We start from the raw sequence: 15,774 nt of genomic DNA, 5'->3' as shown, positions 1-15,774 counted from the left end.
CCAGGCAGTGTTGAGCAGGTGCCTTTAACCTCTCACACGCAGCCAGGGCCAGAATTGGGCCTCTCACCGCTTATGACCTCAGGGCCCCAAGAGAGAGGACATGGGACCACTCCCACAGTCCAAGGAAGGCAGGTGCAGAGCAAGCCCGCTCCAGGCCCAGAGGAGGCTGTGGGTTTCTTTTCTAAGGCCACTGGGAAGCCATAAGTGACTCTCAGCTTGTGGAGTTGCACCTAACTCCCATGAGGGATGGGGAGAGGGGCACTTGCAGAACTAGTCCCTGAATGCTCAAGAGGGGATTTTCCTCCCTGCTTTGGAGCTAGAATACCAGGCATTTGCAGGGAGCCAGCTGGAAGATTAATCCCCACTGAGCTGTGTGTCCCTGGGCAATTCTCAGCCTCTCTGGGACTACTTGTCTCTGCTTATAATGATGTCAGAGACATTCTTTCAAAAGACATTGGCCTGTGATCACAGGACTAAGCTGTCACTTCCCCCTGACCCTTGTCTCCCATCCCTCAGGCTGTGCTAACTTCCTCAGCTCCCCTCATCATACCCACAGGGGTGTGGGAAGGGTAGAGAGTCACATGTGAGGCCCCCTGGGGGAGGACTGATATCTGCCCCCTGAGTCAGGCACAGTGGTGGTGGGAGTAGAGCCGACGCAGACACACTTTCCACCTCTTGGCAGATACTGATAGCCACGTCTATTTACCTGGCTCTTTGTGCTGGGAGCTGTGACAGACAGTTACTGCCCAGAAACAGCCCCCCTCCTGCCCAGCTGGAGCAGCTCACCTGTCCCAGCCCAGAGTGTGGGAGCCACTGTGCCGTCCCCAGGCCTGACTCTCCCCTCTACTTGCATAGGGACACCCCAACTCAAACCCTCCTTCTATAACCAAGGATCAGCAGTTTCCTCCCACCACAGCTGGTCAGACCAAGGGCCTCCACTTCTGGAGACTTTTACCTGCCCAGGGTCCCTCTCCGTGGTTGCTGATGGCACCGACGGAGAACCCACTGTGGGCCAGGCTGGGGGCAGAGCAACAGGAAAGATGCAGGGGTGAAGCAAACAGTCGCTGTCCTTGAGGAGCCACCATCCAGGGCAGGACTTCCTCATCTAGCAATACTGTGGTTACAGCGAGCATGTGGTGAGCACCCACTATGTGGCGGCACCATCCATGCAGTAACGCATCTCACCTCCATTCTGGCCATGTTCCGTTTGCCTCCTGCCTGCCACAGGCCATTCACCAGCCTCGCTGACCCCTGTAGACTGTTCACCTGCTCTCTGGCTGCCAGGGAGGGTTGGCCAAGGGGAGACACCATCAGGAGATGGAGGAAGGAGGGAGGGGTGACAGTGGCTGCATCTCTGTCATCCAGTCACTTGTTTCCTCCTCTCCAGCTCTGTACAGGGCGACCACCTCATCCTGCTTTTCCCAGGACTGTCCCCATTTAGCACTGAAATTCTCGCATCCTGGGAAACCACTCAGCCCTCTGGGTGCAACGATGGCTTCCCACTGATGGCCATCTGTGTTGTGGCCTTTCCATCCTTGGTTTGTTTTTGTTCCCTTAGCCTCCTCAGTAAGAATTCCTTTCATTAAAGTCCATTTAATGGAGCTATCTTGGGTGAATTTTGCTTCCTTTTGGGATCCTGCATGGTACGATTCCCACAGAGGTAGGTCTACTTGTTCATCTCTTTGCACAAACTGAAGTATGGGGAGGTTAGATGCCCTCTTCAGAGTCTCAGCACTAGGAAATGGTGAGCTGGGATTCAAGCCCAAAATCCTGGCTCTGGGGCCATGTGCTCACCCCTCATGTCACCCGCACAGAAGGCTGAAAGTATACTTTTTTTTTCTTTTTTGGTATCATTAATCTACAATTATATGAGGAACATTATGTTTACTAGGCTGCCCCCTTCACCAAGTCCTCCCCACAAACCCCATTACAGTCACTGTCCATCAACGTAGTAAGATGCTGTAGAATCACTACTTGTCTTCTCTGTGTTGTACAGCCCTCCCCATGCCCCCCACCACATTATACATGCTAATCATAACACCCTCTTTCTTCCCCCCCTTCTCCCTCCCTTCCCACCCATCCTCCCTGGTCCTTTTCCCTTTGGTAACTGTTAGTCCATTCTTGGGTTCTGTGAGTCTGCTGCTGTTTTGCTCCTTCGGTTTTTCCTTTGTTCTTATACTCCACAGATGAGTGAAATAATTTAGTATTTGTCTTCTCTGCCTGGCTTATTTTACTGAGCATAATACCCTCTAGCTCCTTTCATGTTGTTGAAAATGGTAGGACTTGTTTTCTTCTTATGGCTGAACAATATTCCATTGTGTATATGTACCACCTCTTCTTTATCCATTCATCTACTGATGGACACTTAGGTTGCTTCCATTTCTTGGCTATTGTAAATAGAGCTGTGATAAACATAGGGGTGCATCTGTCTTTTTCAAACTGAGCTGCTGCATTCTTAGGGTAAATTCCTAGAAGTGGAATTCCCAGGTCAAATGGTATTTCTGTTTTGAGTTTTTTGAGGAACCTCCATACTGCTTTCCACAATGGTTGAACTAATTTACATTCCCACCAGCAGTGTAGGAGGGTTCCCCTTTCTCCACAATCCCACCAACATTTGTTGCTGTTTGTCTTTCGGATGGTGGTGATCCTTACTGGTGTGAGGTGATATCTCATTGTGGTTTTAATTTGCATTTCTCTTATGAATAGCGATGTGGAGCATCTTTTCATGTGTCTGTTGGCCATCTGAATTTCTTCTTTGGAGAACTGTCTGTTCAGCCCCTCTGCCCATTTTTTAATTGGATTATTTGCTTTTTGTTTGTTGAGGTGCGTGAGCTCTTTACATATTTTGGTGAAAGTATACTTTTGATAGAGAAACCCATGGATCTGAGAAAAGGGCTAACCTCCCCCTCAGGCAGAGGAGAATGGCCTGGCCTCCTGGTTCCAGTGCCCAGGCTATGGAGTTTGGAGTTGAACCAGGTAGAGAGGGCAGAGCTGGAAGTAGCAGTACAGGAAGCCAAGCAGCTGCTGGGGCCTGGGGGTGAAGGTGATCCTCCCTACCCTCCTAGCATCTACTCCTGAAGCCCATACTCCTGGCTTCCCGCAGAAGAGGGGAGACATTTTCAGCCTCAGGTTTCAACAGGCCCAGTGATGGGATGAGAGCCAGGGCGTAAAGGGGCTGGGGCAGAGCTCAGTTTCAAGTTCCCATCAGGGCCTCCCCCAACCCAGCATAAGCTGAGCAGCAGTTCACCATCCTGGGTGCAGAAGAACCTGCCCAGAGGTCCCTGGCTAGTAGGGAAGCTGAGTCCCAGACCAGAACAACACAGAAACAGAGCCAAGGATAGTAACAAGTGCAGCCAGGCTGTGCTGGGGACAGGAAGGGTCTGGCGTGCTCAGACATGGGACATTAGGGAAGGTTTCCAGGAGGAGGAAACTCTGGGGCAGACTTGGGAAGGAGGAGCACGGGTGAAGGGGGTGCCCTGAGTCAGGAACAGAGCCTATTGCAGGCAATTAAGCAGAGAAGAAGCTGCAAGAGTCACTGAAACATCAGTGGAGGCAGAGGAGATGGAGGGCAATCCAGGAAGCAGAGTGACTCCCTCGACGAGCTGATTTGGATGAGGAGGGGGCATAAGGGGGACACCCCGAACAACCGCAGGTGGGCCATGAGCTGCGTTCTGAGGAGAAGGGATGGGGTAGCCACACTGCTTTAGCTCTGCCGGGTGCCAGCCTGGGAGCTGGGCTGAGCCGCTGGAAATAGTGGCAAAGAAGCTGCACCATTGCCACAAGGGAACTTCATCTCTGCCCTTCAGCCTCTTCTCTAAATGCCCCTTTGAGCACACATTTAAGGCGATCGCTTAAGATCAGTGCTGAATTATAACCTGCGAGGGTACCCTTATCCAGGAGAAGCTTAGAGGTGAGAGGTGGGGGTGAGGTGACAAGATTCAGGCTTGCCACGCTAGGTAGAGCCGGAGCCAGGGCGCTCCTGGGAGGGGACTGGAAGGGAAGGACACAAAGGATCTCCCAGCCCAGGGTGTCCGATGAGCTGCAGGAGGCCGGCCTCTGGCCCTGGAAACCAAGGGCTCTGAGATCTGGTTGTCAGGGGCGGAGGCGTCAGAAACAGAAGGGGTGGGAGAGACCCATCAGGAGGGTAGAATGGGATTGACCTTGCCTGCCAGAGCAGCCCAGTCCTGGCACAGTGCCTCAGGTATGGTTTGCACTCAGTATAATTTGTGGGAGGGAGGGAGTGGGGAGGCAGGGAGAGAAAAGCAGATCTTCCAGAGAGAGAACTGGGCACTGCTCCATTTCACAGGAGAGCAAGAGAAATGGAATCCCAAGGGCAGGTAACGAGGACAAGGGTGGTGCCTCCTGGTTCCTGCGCCCAGGCTCTGGTTAGTGGGCCTCAGGCCTGAGTTCTCATAGCTCAGCCTGAGGCTGTGGAGAGCAGAGAGGGTGGGACTGGCTGGCTGGAGAGCGCCAGTGCACCTTGGCCTGGCATGGGCAGCAAACAAATGAGACGCAAATCAGCAAGCAGAGTAAGTCCACACTGGACAAGCGCTTAGAAGAGCGTGACTTTATTGACTTTTGCAGAGTCCCCTGTTAGCTGGCTCTGGCCATGGGCAGTGAACAGAAAGCTGGCCACTCAAGGATGGGGATGATGGGGGCGGGAACAGCGCTGAGAGGACTTGGGGGGCAGTGAGGGGCAGGGGTAACAAATGGCTGCCAGGTCACTCAGTATGTAACAGATGTCTTCAGACTTGATTCGACCGTCTTCTTCAAGATGGTGCCACAGCTGGACCTGGAGCTGGAGCTGGAGCCAGAGCCAGACACAGAGCAAGAGCCCAAAACAGAGCCCGGCCCAGAGCCCAGGACAACAGAGCCTCCAGTCACGATGCTGGAGCAGCTGGACCCATAGCTGCCTTTCCCACCTGCAAGTCCACAAGTACCCACCAGGCCACCAGCTCCTCCAGACTCAACAGCACTGCCTCCTCCAAGGACACCTGCCAAAAAATGTACCAGGGTCACATCAGGGACCTCAGCTCCCCACGGGGACCCCACCCCGAAGTTCCCCGATACTCACAGATGGTGACCTGGCTGGTGCATTCCCCAGACATCCTGAGGGAGTGAGGACAAGAGGAGGAAATGTAAGAAAGGCTGCATAGAATGTATCCCTGGGTGGTCTTGCCTCCTGGAGCACCTCTCTCCCCCTCTCAGCAGATAAAATCCACAGTCCCCAATTTAAAATCCCTCCCAGAAGAATGGCTTGCCCTCAGTGGCTCAGAGTGTCAGGAAATCTCTCAGAAGCCCCCTCCGCAAGGAGAGCGCTGTGCAGGCACTCCGTCCTCCACTCCCACCTCAGCTGTCCATTCCCAGTTCCCCACCGGCACTCCTCGCCCTCCAGCAGCCTGCGGTAGGTGGCGATCTCCACGTCCAGGGCCAGCTTGGTGCTCATCAGCTCCTGGTAGTCCCGCAGAAGCCGGGCCAGCTCCTGCTTGGTGGTGCGCAGAGCAGCCTCTAGCTCCTCCAGCTTGGCCTGAGCATCCTTGAGGGCCAAAGCCCCATGCTGCTCTGCATCAGTGATGACAACCTGCAGGTTGGCATTCTAGGAGGGATGGAGAAACGGGGGAGAAAGTGGCTGTGAGCCTAGCAGCACCAAAGGCACCTACTGTGGATATAACATAAAGGTTGGGGGGAACCTAATCTACCAAGCTCAAAAGGATCCATGGCCCCCAGCTTCTCTCATTCTAGGAAAAGTACAGTATCGCCTCTTCTGCTTCCTTAACCTCCATCGTGGGTGGAATAGTGTCCCCAAAAATGTCACATCCACCTACAACTTCAGAACATGATCTTCTTTGGAACTAGGGTCTTTGCACATATAACCAGGTAGGATCTCAAGATGGTGTCATACTCTATTTAGAGTGAGCCCTAAATCCAATAACTGTGTCCCTAGAAAAAATGAGAGGACACATGTGAAGATGGAAGCAGAGATTGGACTGACACAATGACAAGACAAGGAATGCCAGGAGCCAGCAGAGGTGCAGGAGAGGCAAGGGAGAATCCCTCCCAAGCTCCTTCAAGGAAGCGCAGAATCCGGAGAACACAGCCCCCAGAACTAAGAGAATGCAGTTTCTGTTGTTTCAAGCCTCCAAGTGTGTGGAACTTTGTTACAGCAGCCACAGGAAACTGCTCCACCCCCTTCACCACCCGCTCCAGTGCTCTTCCCCTATTCCTCCCACCCCCTACCCTCAGCAGTCTCTCTCTCAGGTACTTAAAGCTCTTCCTGCCCTGTATGGTGCTATCTATAAGTGTCGTCTTGAGAGCCACCACAGTCCTTGATTTCTGTAGCAGCAAAGGCCATTTGCCATGTGGGAGGAGCCGTGGCTTCCAGGCACAGTGGCACTTCTAAGTGCTGGTCACTGAGCTGTGAGACCCCATGTGCTCACAGCAGCCTGGGTGAGCTTAGTTTAAAAAGCAGGTTTCTGGGCTGCACCCTTAAAGACTCTGATTCCCTCGGTCTGGCAGGAGGCCCGGGACTCTGCATCTTAACAGTCACAGGAGATTCCAAAACAAGGAGTCCAAACTGAGGGGCAAAACACTGTGACGGTAAATTGAGTAAGAGGACCTGACTACCTTCACCTTGGGTCCTGTGCCGCGTTCCTAAGGAGAGCACAGAACACTGGAGACTGGGCCTAGGCTTTGAATGAAGCCCCCTGCCCCTGGGGCCTCAGTTTTCAATCCTCTGTTTGGCGAAAGTAAGTGCAAAGACACTTGGAAACTGAAGACCTTCACACCTACACCCTTCACACCTAGAAGCGAGGCCTCCAGGAGGAGCAGGAGACCACGTCCCTGCCTTTGCCATCCTCTCCCCCAACCTCTCCCTGCTCCTTCCCAGGCCAGGCGCCAATCCGCGCAAAGTCTCTGCCTAAGGAGGGCTCAGCACCCCACCGCACTGACCACCTCACCTGCTCCCTGAGGTCCTGACCCTCACCCTTCCCAAAAGGAGACCAGGAAATTCAGTGCCTCGCTGTAGAGTCCCTGCTGGGTTCAAGGAGTATGAATCAAAAGAAGAGATATGAAGAGAAATTAACTAACCCTCCCCTCAAGCAGCTGAAAGCAAGATGTGCATCTGGACCTGGAAGGCAGTGTGAGCAGCGCCCCCGGTGTTCAGTGCAGAGCCCACACAGGCTAGAATTCATAGGAGGAAGTCTGAGTCCCTCTTAAACAGGGCTTGAGGTTCTCTCCACCCCAAATTTTCCAAAGTTCCATCCAGTTATCAAGGTTTTACACAAACCCAGTGCTGACCCTGGTGCAAAGGCAGTAAGAAGGAGGGCCTGGGGAGCTCTGGGGCCCGCACCTGCTTCTTGAGGTTCTCAATCTGACTCTGCAGACTCCGAATTGCCCGCTGCAGCTGAGAGATCTGGACTTTGGTTTCCTTCATGCTGTTGCCATGAAGCTGGGCAGACACCTGAAGCTCCTGGTACTGGAGGGAGACAGGTGACACCGTTAGTTGAGAAGACGCACAGCTCTGATCCCAAGACTGAAAAACAGAATGTCCCCACGTGCCTCCTCCTGTCCTCATTTAGAATGTGGTTTAAACACTGAGGCCAGATGTGCTGGGATGTGCTAGCCAAAGCCCAGGTTCAGCTCCCCAGTTTCCTTCATTGCTCCCTCCTGGAGAGGAGAATGGTCATGCCCACCCAGCCCTGGAGCTTTAGGGAGCTTATCAGAACTGCCCCACTGGGACCAAGGTGGACAACACCCCAGGGCACAGGTATGGCGACCCAGCCTCTTCCAGCACGGTGCTGCCCACCAGCCCCAGCACCTTCGTCTGGTATAGCATCTCGGCCTCAGCTTTGCTGGTCCGGGCAATCTCCTCGTAGCCAGCGCGGACCTCAGCAATGATGTCACTGAAATCCAGGCAGCGGTTGTTGTCCATGGACAGCACCACAGACATGTTACTGGCCTGGGTCTGGAGCTGGCCCAGCTCCTGTGGGAAAGACTGACTCAGTGTCTACCAACCCCCACCCCCAGGCCCCTTTCCCTTGGAGTCCAGGGAAGGTGGGCAGGATGTCTGACTTGCTCCCCACTCTCCGTCCAAGGGCAGCCTCCTTCATGCTGGGAGGCACTGAGCATGCCCTGCCCTCTGGGGGCCATCTCCTCCTCTGTAAATGAGGGGTATGGCAGATGGTCTCTAACAACTCTTAGAGCTTTGACATTAAAGGTAAATGGCCTACAAGGCCCCGAGTTGCCTGGTTCTCATCCCTCCTCTGACTTATTACATTCCCTTCCCTCCTGCTCTTCCTGTTCCAATAGCAAGGCCCTTATGTCCCCTCAAAGACACCAGCCCATTTTGGCTGTGGGCCGCTCCCCTCTTCCTGGAATCACCCATTCCCACCTGCATGGCTAACTTCCCCACCTTCTTCAAATCTTGGCTTCTAAATTTATCTTCTAAATAAGGCCATCCTAACCACCCCATGGAAACTGCCACCTGCCCTACCACCCCCCATCCCCAATCTTCCTTTCCCTGTTCTAATTTTTCCTTTTTTCCATAACATTTATCACCTTCATACTATATAATGCACTTATTTCCTAGATCTTTTGTTTATTGTCTGTCTCCCAGTAGAAAGCAAGCTTTGCGACTTTTGTCTGGTTATTCACCATGTATCCGTGGCCACATAGTAAAGTTTTAGTTATTGTTTGTCAAATGACTGAATGACTGGGATCTAAGTCCCTAACCATGCTTTGCCTCCAGGCCACTCTCTCACGGTAGCCACAGGGAGCATGCATGCCTGTCCCCTCCCCTCACTCCCACCAGCCCTTGGCAGACCCTCACTTCTTCATACAGACGCTTCAAAAAGCAGATGTACTCTCTCAGAGCCTCCAAATTGCTTTCCAACTCCATCTTGCTCTGGAAAAAGTCGTCCACATCCTGGGGACAGGAAGACAGAAACTATGTACCCCCACTTCCTCTCTGTGGGTCCCACTCTGGCTTAGGAGTTTCACTCCCACATAGCCCAACACCCACCCACAGCCACCTCCAGAGTCCCACTCCTTCTTCCTCCAGCCCCACCCTGCCCTACTCTCTTTTGCCTGATACTGACCCACACCACCTTCAGGAAGCCTTCCCTAATTACTCGCAACCAGTTCTGCCTCTTCCACTCCCTCCCCACCCTCTCCCACAGTGACACCAGAGCCCATCAGATGGCCCCTTGGTCAGATCCTGCCCTGGGGTCCCTGTGTCTACATAGCTGTCCCATTTCCCTAGGGACTCCTGCAGGCAGTAGGATAGCATGTTCTGCATTAAGCTCTCCCACCCCCTGTTCTCCAGGGCAGGACTGGGCTCTGGGCACACTGGGTGCTAGGATTGAAATGGAGCAGGTGATCCCCACCCTCACCTTTTTGAGGACCACAAAGTCATTCTCCACCATGGCATGCTTGTTGGCCTCCTGCTCATACCTGCCAAACAAGTACAGAAGGATTGTAAACAAGTACAGCCTGAAGTGCTGAAACCAGAGCCCATCCGCCAGGCACAACCTCCCAGAAAAGGCCACTCTTGCCTGTAGATGCTCCAGAGCAGGACACACAGCCAGCCTGCTTCTCCATCTTTTTTGGCAGGAACTTTTGGTCATGTCCTACCTATGTCCCTCTCTACACTTTCAGCCCGTGTCCACTTAATGACATGGCCCACCTTACTTCACTGGTGTAGGGCATATTCAAATACCTCTTCTCACTTACTATTCTCAGCCATCATGTAAGCAGGCATTTTGGATTTATAAGAGAAATTATATGACTTGGCCAAGTCATAGATAGTTAGGTTGCCCAGGCAGATCTAAAACCCGGGTCTCCTTGCCCCAGTCCTCAGCTCCTTGTGGGACCCATTCCACTTCACATTCCATCCTACCAATGACTCTGAGACGCAAGAAGGGCAGGCAACATTTTCCACATTACAGATAGGGAAACTGAAGCCAGGAAAGGTAAAATGCCTGGCCCAAGGCAGCACAGCTACCCCTGGCTCAGAGTCTCCAAACCCAAGCCTCTTGTTAGTCCAAGGCTCTCTCCACACCACCAGGTGACACAGGTGGGGACCGCAGAACCGCAGCACAGCTGTGAATCATGCCACCGGCCTGAGGATGGTCCCACTAAATGGATTCCCTTCCACCACTACGACCAGAGAGCATCTGAGTCACATTAGCCCACAGCCTGCTCAACAGGAATTTCTCGAGAAACACCCCATTGAGGCATTGCTCAAATAAGCCCCTCCCAGCCTTGACAGGAAGCATGGCCCTCATAGCTGGGACCTGCTGGAACCGAGGCTCCCCAGACCAGGCCATCGGGGGCTGCAGGGCCTCCTGCCCTGCAGCAGGTGGGGCACCCTGAGAATCAGAGAGAATGTGGATGAGGACGGGGTTAGAGAGAAGGCCAGTCATGTGTCTGGGAGCTCAGCAGTGGAAGACCGTCTGACTGACGGTCCCTCCCAGCCCCCACCAAGGCCCATGGGGACACTGCCAGTCACCTACTTGGCCTTATACTCTTCCTCCTGGTTCTGGCAGGACTTCAGCTCAGCATCCATAGCCCCTCGTTCTCTCTGGAGCTGCTCCAGCTGTTTCCGGAGCTGAGCCAGGTGGGCCTCAAAGAAAGAGTCCAGGCCCTGGGGTCTGTCACTCACCCCCAACTGCTGCAGCAGGGTCCACTTGGTCTCCAGGACCTTGTTCTGCTGCTCCAGGAGCCGTACCTGTAGCACAAGCAAAGACTCCCTGAAACTCCTGTGGACTCTCCAGGCACAGCCTCTGGAAAATAAAGCCTCAAGGACCCTCCAGTCATTCCACCTTTCCCCTGCCTCCCCACCCAGCCCAGGCAGGAGCAGCCTCATGCCCTTCCGTGAGACTCTGAGTACATCAAAATGATGGCAAGAACTAACAGGGAAGGGTATTTCCATTGCTCGGCAGCTTTTCTTTGCCCCTGAACCCCAACCAGAAAGGCTCCAGTTAGACTACAGTAGGGACTTCTTGCTGCAGAAGTTATTAGAAACATGATGGAAGACCAGACTTCCCCATTCCCAAGTTCAATCAAGCACAGTTGCCCCAAGGGAGGTACAGAGAGAGAGGGGCTTAGCTGAGTTGACCCTCACCTTGTCAATAAAGGAAGCAAACTGGTTGTTGAGGGTTCTGATCTCTTGGGTCTCCTGAGTCCGCACCGCCTGGAACTGGTGGTCCATCCCAATCTTCAGGGGGGTCAGCAGACTCCGGTTGATGGTCACTTCTTGGATTCCCCCCGGAGGGCACAGGGAAAGCCCAGGCCCCCCACTGCCCTCCCCAAACTGCATCCCCGGCCTTCCCCCAGACCCCCAGACCCTTCCACGAGAGCCTCCTCGGTAGCCCCCAAAGGAACCGATGCTCCTGCTGCTGAAGCTACTGCTGCTACAGCCCCCCAAACGAGCATAATAGGCTGAGCGAGCGCTGAAGCCCCTCTGGGCCTGGCATGAGGAGAGAGACATGGCAGAGACCAAGGCAGCTACGGGCAGACAGAAGATTGTCAAGGTGTGTGAGTTCCTGCCCGGAGGCCCCAGCACGAGACTTTTATCCTCTCCTGTACCTGGGCTGGGCCTTGGAGAGCAAGATGCTCTTGGCCTGACTGTGTCTGTCACTGGCTCCAGCTGACCTCTTCTGACATGCCTGGGATATAGGTGCTCAACACATGCCCAGCCCAAGGAGGAAGGAGACCCAGGCCCTGCCCTCAGAGCTCCTAGGATGGTGGGAGAGCTGGGCATGTCTCGGAGACAAGGAAGTAGCCAAGGACCTGGACTGCACTGCTGGGGGACAGGAAGCAATGGCCCTGAGCAAAATCACTGGGGGTCATTCCAGGGAGGCTTCCAGAGAAGGAGGTGGGAGGAAGGGAAGGATGTTAGAGGGAAGAAGAAGATGGAGAGGGTGCAGGTAGAGCCTCTGAGTGCCCTGGAGGTGCTGAACAGAGGAGAGTGAGGCATCTCCAGGAAGAATCTACCTAAAAGAGTTGGAGAAAGAAGGCACTTTGCAGCACCAGGAGAAGCCAGGAGGTTAATAGAGGTGTTATCGTCCTCACTGGCTAAAAGACACTCCAGGATTTGGAAATCAGACAGACAAACAGGGTGTCCAAGTACCTCCTCTTGCCCAACCCAGCAAGTGTACATGAGGCACCACCCCACTCACATCAGGCACCTCCATGCACAAAGGCTAGTGGGGCTTTTCTGAGCCCAGCTTGCGTCCCTGCTCCTTCCACAAACATAGCACCAGGCGCATCATTTGGTTCAAGCACTACATTTGTCAGGTTAGCAATCAGAGGTACGTAGGCTCTGAAACAAAATGTGTGTTTAGAAAACTGTTCCCCTGGGGGATTGGGAGCAGACAGGGGAGGTTTGGGGCTCCCCCTGTTTCACTCTGTCTGCCCTGTGAGTCGACCAGGTGGAGGAGCCCAGAGTTCACCTGGTATTCAGGGAGCTTCCACCTGGGGCAGGACCCCTGGTGGGAGGCATCCAGCCCCCTCCTCAGAAACTCCTCCACTGCTGGCCAGCAAGTTGGCAGCTCTGATTTTTAGACATTTCTAAAATGTCTTCTTTACTTGGCTATTTCTCCCTGTCCCCCAACCCATTCCTGGAGCCTGGTGGGCCCTGAAGTGAGGATACTGGGACCTAATACAGCTCAAAGCAAGGACAGAGACTCAGCATAATAAATACTCAAGAGGCATGCTGTAAGGCAGTCAGTCCCAGCACTGTAACATCTCAGAGGTACTCCACCCCAGGCCAGACAGTGGGGAGCAAGTCTGACCCAGAGGATTAGAAGCCCCTTCTTCCTTCCCCCAGCCCCATCAAGCAGCATCCCTGAACAAAACTGGTTGATGACTTCATGGCGAAGAAGAGGCCGGGCCTCAGTGGGGAGAACAAAAGGATCAAGGGACTGAGGGGCCAGGTGAGGAAGAGGAGAGAAAAGATCCAAGCAAGAGATGGAGGTGTCCCAGGAGAGGGAGCAGACCCAGAGTCTAGAAAGAGAACATGGGAAATGAGTCAAATCCCACTGGGGACCCACCTCTAAACCCTGTCCCCTGGGATCACTTTACAGAGGCAAGGAGACCAACTGCCTTCCTTGAGAAAGATCTCAAGGATGGACTTGAGAAAGATCTCCGTGAGCCAGACTCTACCACCCCTCTACCCCGGTATTAAGGGTAAAAGATAGGTCACAGTTAAGATGGGGCCCAATCCACCTTCCTGAAACTTCCTCATATTTGTAATATTACAGAATATTATAGCCAGAGTGAACTTCAAGGTCATCTGGTCCAATGCTCTCATTTCACACATTAAGTCCTCTGAGGCCCCACAGGGTATAGGGTGGGGTCAGAGACTATGCACCCTTGGCAAACCTGAGGGATCCCACCAGATGACCTCTAAGCCTGCTTTGACACATCACTTTGTGGTCTGAGTAACTTGCTCAAGGCCACCCACACCACTGATCTGGCTGGAGCCAGGACTACCCCCCAGCCCAGACCGCTGCCCCATGGGACAGCCTGCTAAACCCTCGATCATGACTCCAGGACATCTCGTCCACCGCTCTGTCCAGCTCAGGGTCGGGAGTATACTCGGCAGCAGTAAGCACTTGTGTTATGAAATGAATTCTTATCCACTACAGTTACACCCAGGGACCTTCTTAAATCCCCAGGTTCTCAAATGCTATAACATATGCCTTCCCCTGTTTAAAAATAAAAACCATGCAGTGATGGACACAATGATGAAACAGCTTGGAGACTGGATGCGAGGGCCCTCACCAGCTGAGCAATTTGTTCTGCACATGGGGGTACACAAAGGGATCTCAATTCACGCAGCAGCAAAAGTACTAACAGCTTAAATCATGGATTTCACATCACACCCAGCAAAGGCTCTAGAGGGCTGAGCAGTCTCCATCACTCCAGGTCAACCATCCTCAACCATGTCTCATGCTCTGCAGCCCCTGCCCACCCTGGTTCCACCTTCAGGAAAGCCCCAGCCCAGTGCAGCTTCTTTATAGATATATATATATATATATATACTCAGTGTGGCATTTCATTATGTTTCTAAGCTATGGTTCCTTCTTTCCCTTAGCCCAGCTAAGGGACAGTTAAAGTTTCAATTTATGAAATTAGGTTTTCATTTATACATTGTAATGTAATGTTCATAGAGCCAAAACTATGGGCTACAATGCATATGACTTTTGACAATAAAAATAAATGATATATTTTAACACAACCTGTTTTGTATAATAAAAAAGTCTACTTATTTTACCATCAAAAGCTGTCTTGAGAAATTTTCTACACATTAAGTAAAAACACTGTCAACAATATGTCAATATTGCCGATGTTAAGATAATTGGGTATTGGCAAAACTGGACAGCTACATGTAAGAGAATGAAACTGGATTATTGTCTAACCCTATCCACAAAAGTAAACTCAAAATGGATCAAAGACCTGAATGTAAGTCATGAAACCATAAAACTCTTAGAAGAAAACATAGGCAAAAATCTTTTGAATATAAACATGAGGAAATTTTTCCTGAACGCATCTCCTCAGGCAAGGGAAACAAAATAAAAAATGAACAAATCAAGCTAAAAAGCTTCTGTATAGCAAAGGACACCATCAGCAGAACAACAAGGCATCCTACAGCATGGGAGAATATATTTGTAAATGACATATCCGACAAGGTGTTAACATCCAAAATGTATAAAGAACTCACATGCCTGAACACCCAAAAAGCAAATAACCCTGTTAAGAAATGGGTGGAGGATATAAACAGACACTTCTCCAAAGAAGAAATTCAGATGGCCAACAGACCCATGAAAAGATGCTCCACATCACTAATCATCAGGGAAATGCAAATTAAAACCACAATGAGATATCACCTCACACAAGTTAGGATGGCCAACATAGAAAAGAATAGGAACAACAAATGCAAAGAAAGGGGAACCCTCCTACACTGCTGGTGGGAATGTAAACTAGTTCAACCATTCTGGAAAGCAGTATGGAGGTTTCTCAAAAAACTAAAAATAGAAATACCGTTTGACCTGGGAATTCCACTTCTAGGAATTTACCCAAAGAAAACAACTTCTCAGATTCAAAAAGACATATGCACCCCTATGTTTATCGCAGCACTATTTATAATAGCCAAGATATGGAAGCAACCTAAGTGTCCATCAGTAGATGAATGGATAAAGAAGCGGTGGTACATACACACAATGGAATACTATTCAGCTATAAGAAACAAACAAATCCTACCATTTGTAACAACGTGGATGGAGCTAGAGGATATTATGCTCAGTGAAATAAGCCAGGCAGAGAAACACAAATACCAAATGATTTCCCTCATTTGTGGAATATAACAATGAAGCGAAACTGAAAGAACATAATAGCAGCAGACTCAGAGACTCCAAGAAAGGACTAGTAGTTATCAAAGGGGAAGGGTGGGAGAGGGCTGGTGGGGAGAGAGGGAGAAGAGGATTGAGGGGTATAATGATTGGTGCACATGGTGTATGTGGGGTTATGGGGAAGACAGTGTAGCTCAGCGAAGACAAATAGGAACTCTGTGGCACCTTACTACACTGATGGACAGTGACTGCAATGGGGTATCGGGGGGAGATAATAAGGCTGAATATAGTAACCACATTGTTCTTCTTGTGAAACCTTCATAAGAGTCTATATCAATGATATCTTAATTTAAAAATAAATAAATAATTGGGTATTACCTAGCATGGAATTTTTGCAACTATTACTAATCTTACAAGTTCA

General features: G+C 51.7%; 1 protein-coding gene across 2 annotated transcripts; it reads right to left on the bottom strand.

The window, feature by feature from the left end:
* Positions 1 to 4,552: 4,552 nt before the first annotated feature.
* On the bottom strand, positions 4,553 to 11,980 carry KRT78 (keratin 78). 2 transcript variants are annotated; one of them, XM_017669860.3, is made up of 10 exons: positions 11,123 to 11,980; positions 10,512 to 10,726; positions 9,390 to 9,450; positions 8,828 to 8,923; positions 7,817 to 7,981; positions 7,349 to 7,474; positions 5,376 to 5,596; positions 5,075 to 5,109; positions 4,945 to 4,994; positions 4,553 to 4,804 (listed from the first exon to the last, which is right to left on the bottom strand). In XM_017669860.3, the coding sequence occupies exons 1-10, from the start codon at positions 11,759 to 11,761 to the stop codon at positions 4,637 to 4,639; spliced, it is 1,776 nt and encodes a 591-aa protein (XP_017525349.3). In that variant the 5' UTR covers positions 11,762 to 11,980; the 3' UTR covers positions 4,553 to 4,636. The 2 variants fall into 2 exon arrangements, with proteins under 2 accessions (XP_017525349.3, XP_017525348.3); XM_017669859.3 differs by having other exon boundaries at positions 4,553 to 4,994; positions 11,123 to 11,961.
* Positions 11,981 to 15,774: the final 3,794 nt, after the last annotated feature.

Source organism: Manis javanica, chromosome 10 (assembly GCF_040802235.1).
Source record: "Manis javanica isolate MJ-LG chromosome 10, MJ_LKY, whole genome shotgun sequence".
NCBI lineage: Eukaryota > Metazoa > Chordata > Mammalia > Pholidota > Manidae > Manis > Manis javanica.
The sequence above is the reverse complement of the archived record's forward strand: the minus strand, read 5'-3'. Positions and strand labels throughout refer to the sequence as shown.

Bases quoted from the DNA above. Each gene is read 5' to 3' on its own strand.
- KRT78 (XM_017669859.3), bottom strand. From the start codon at position 11,761: ATGCCCAGCTCTCCCACCATCCTAGGAGCTCTGAGGGCAGGGCCTGGG. The intron at 10,727-11,122 runs GTGAGGGTCAAC...CTTGTGCTACAG, and splicing joins TTGCTTCCTTTATTGACAAG to GTACGGCTCCTGGAGCAGCA. The intron at 9,451-10,511 runs GTAGGTGACTGG...CTTGTTTGGCAG, and splicing joins GAGGAAGAGTATAAGGCCAA to GTATGAGCAGGAGGCCAACA.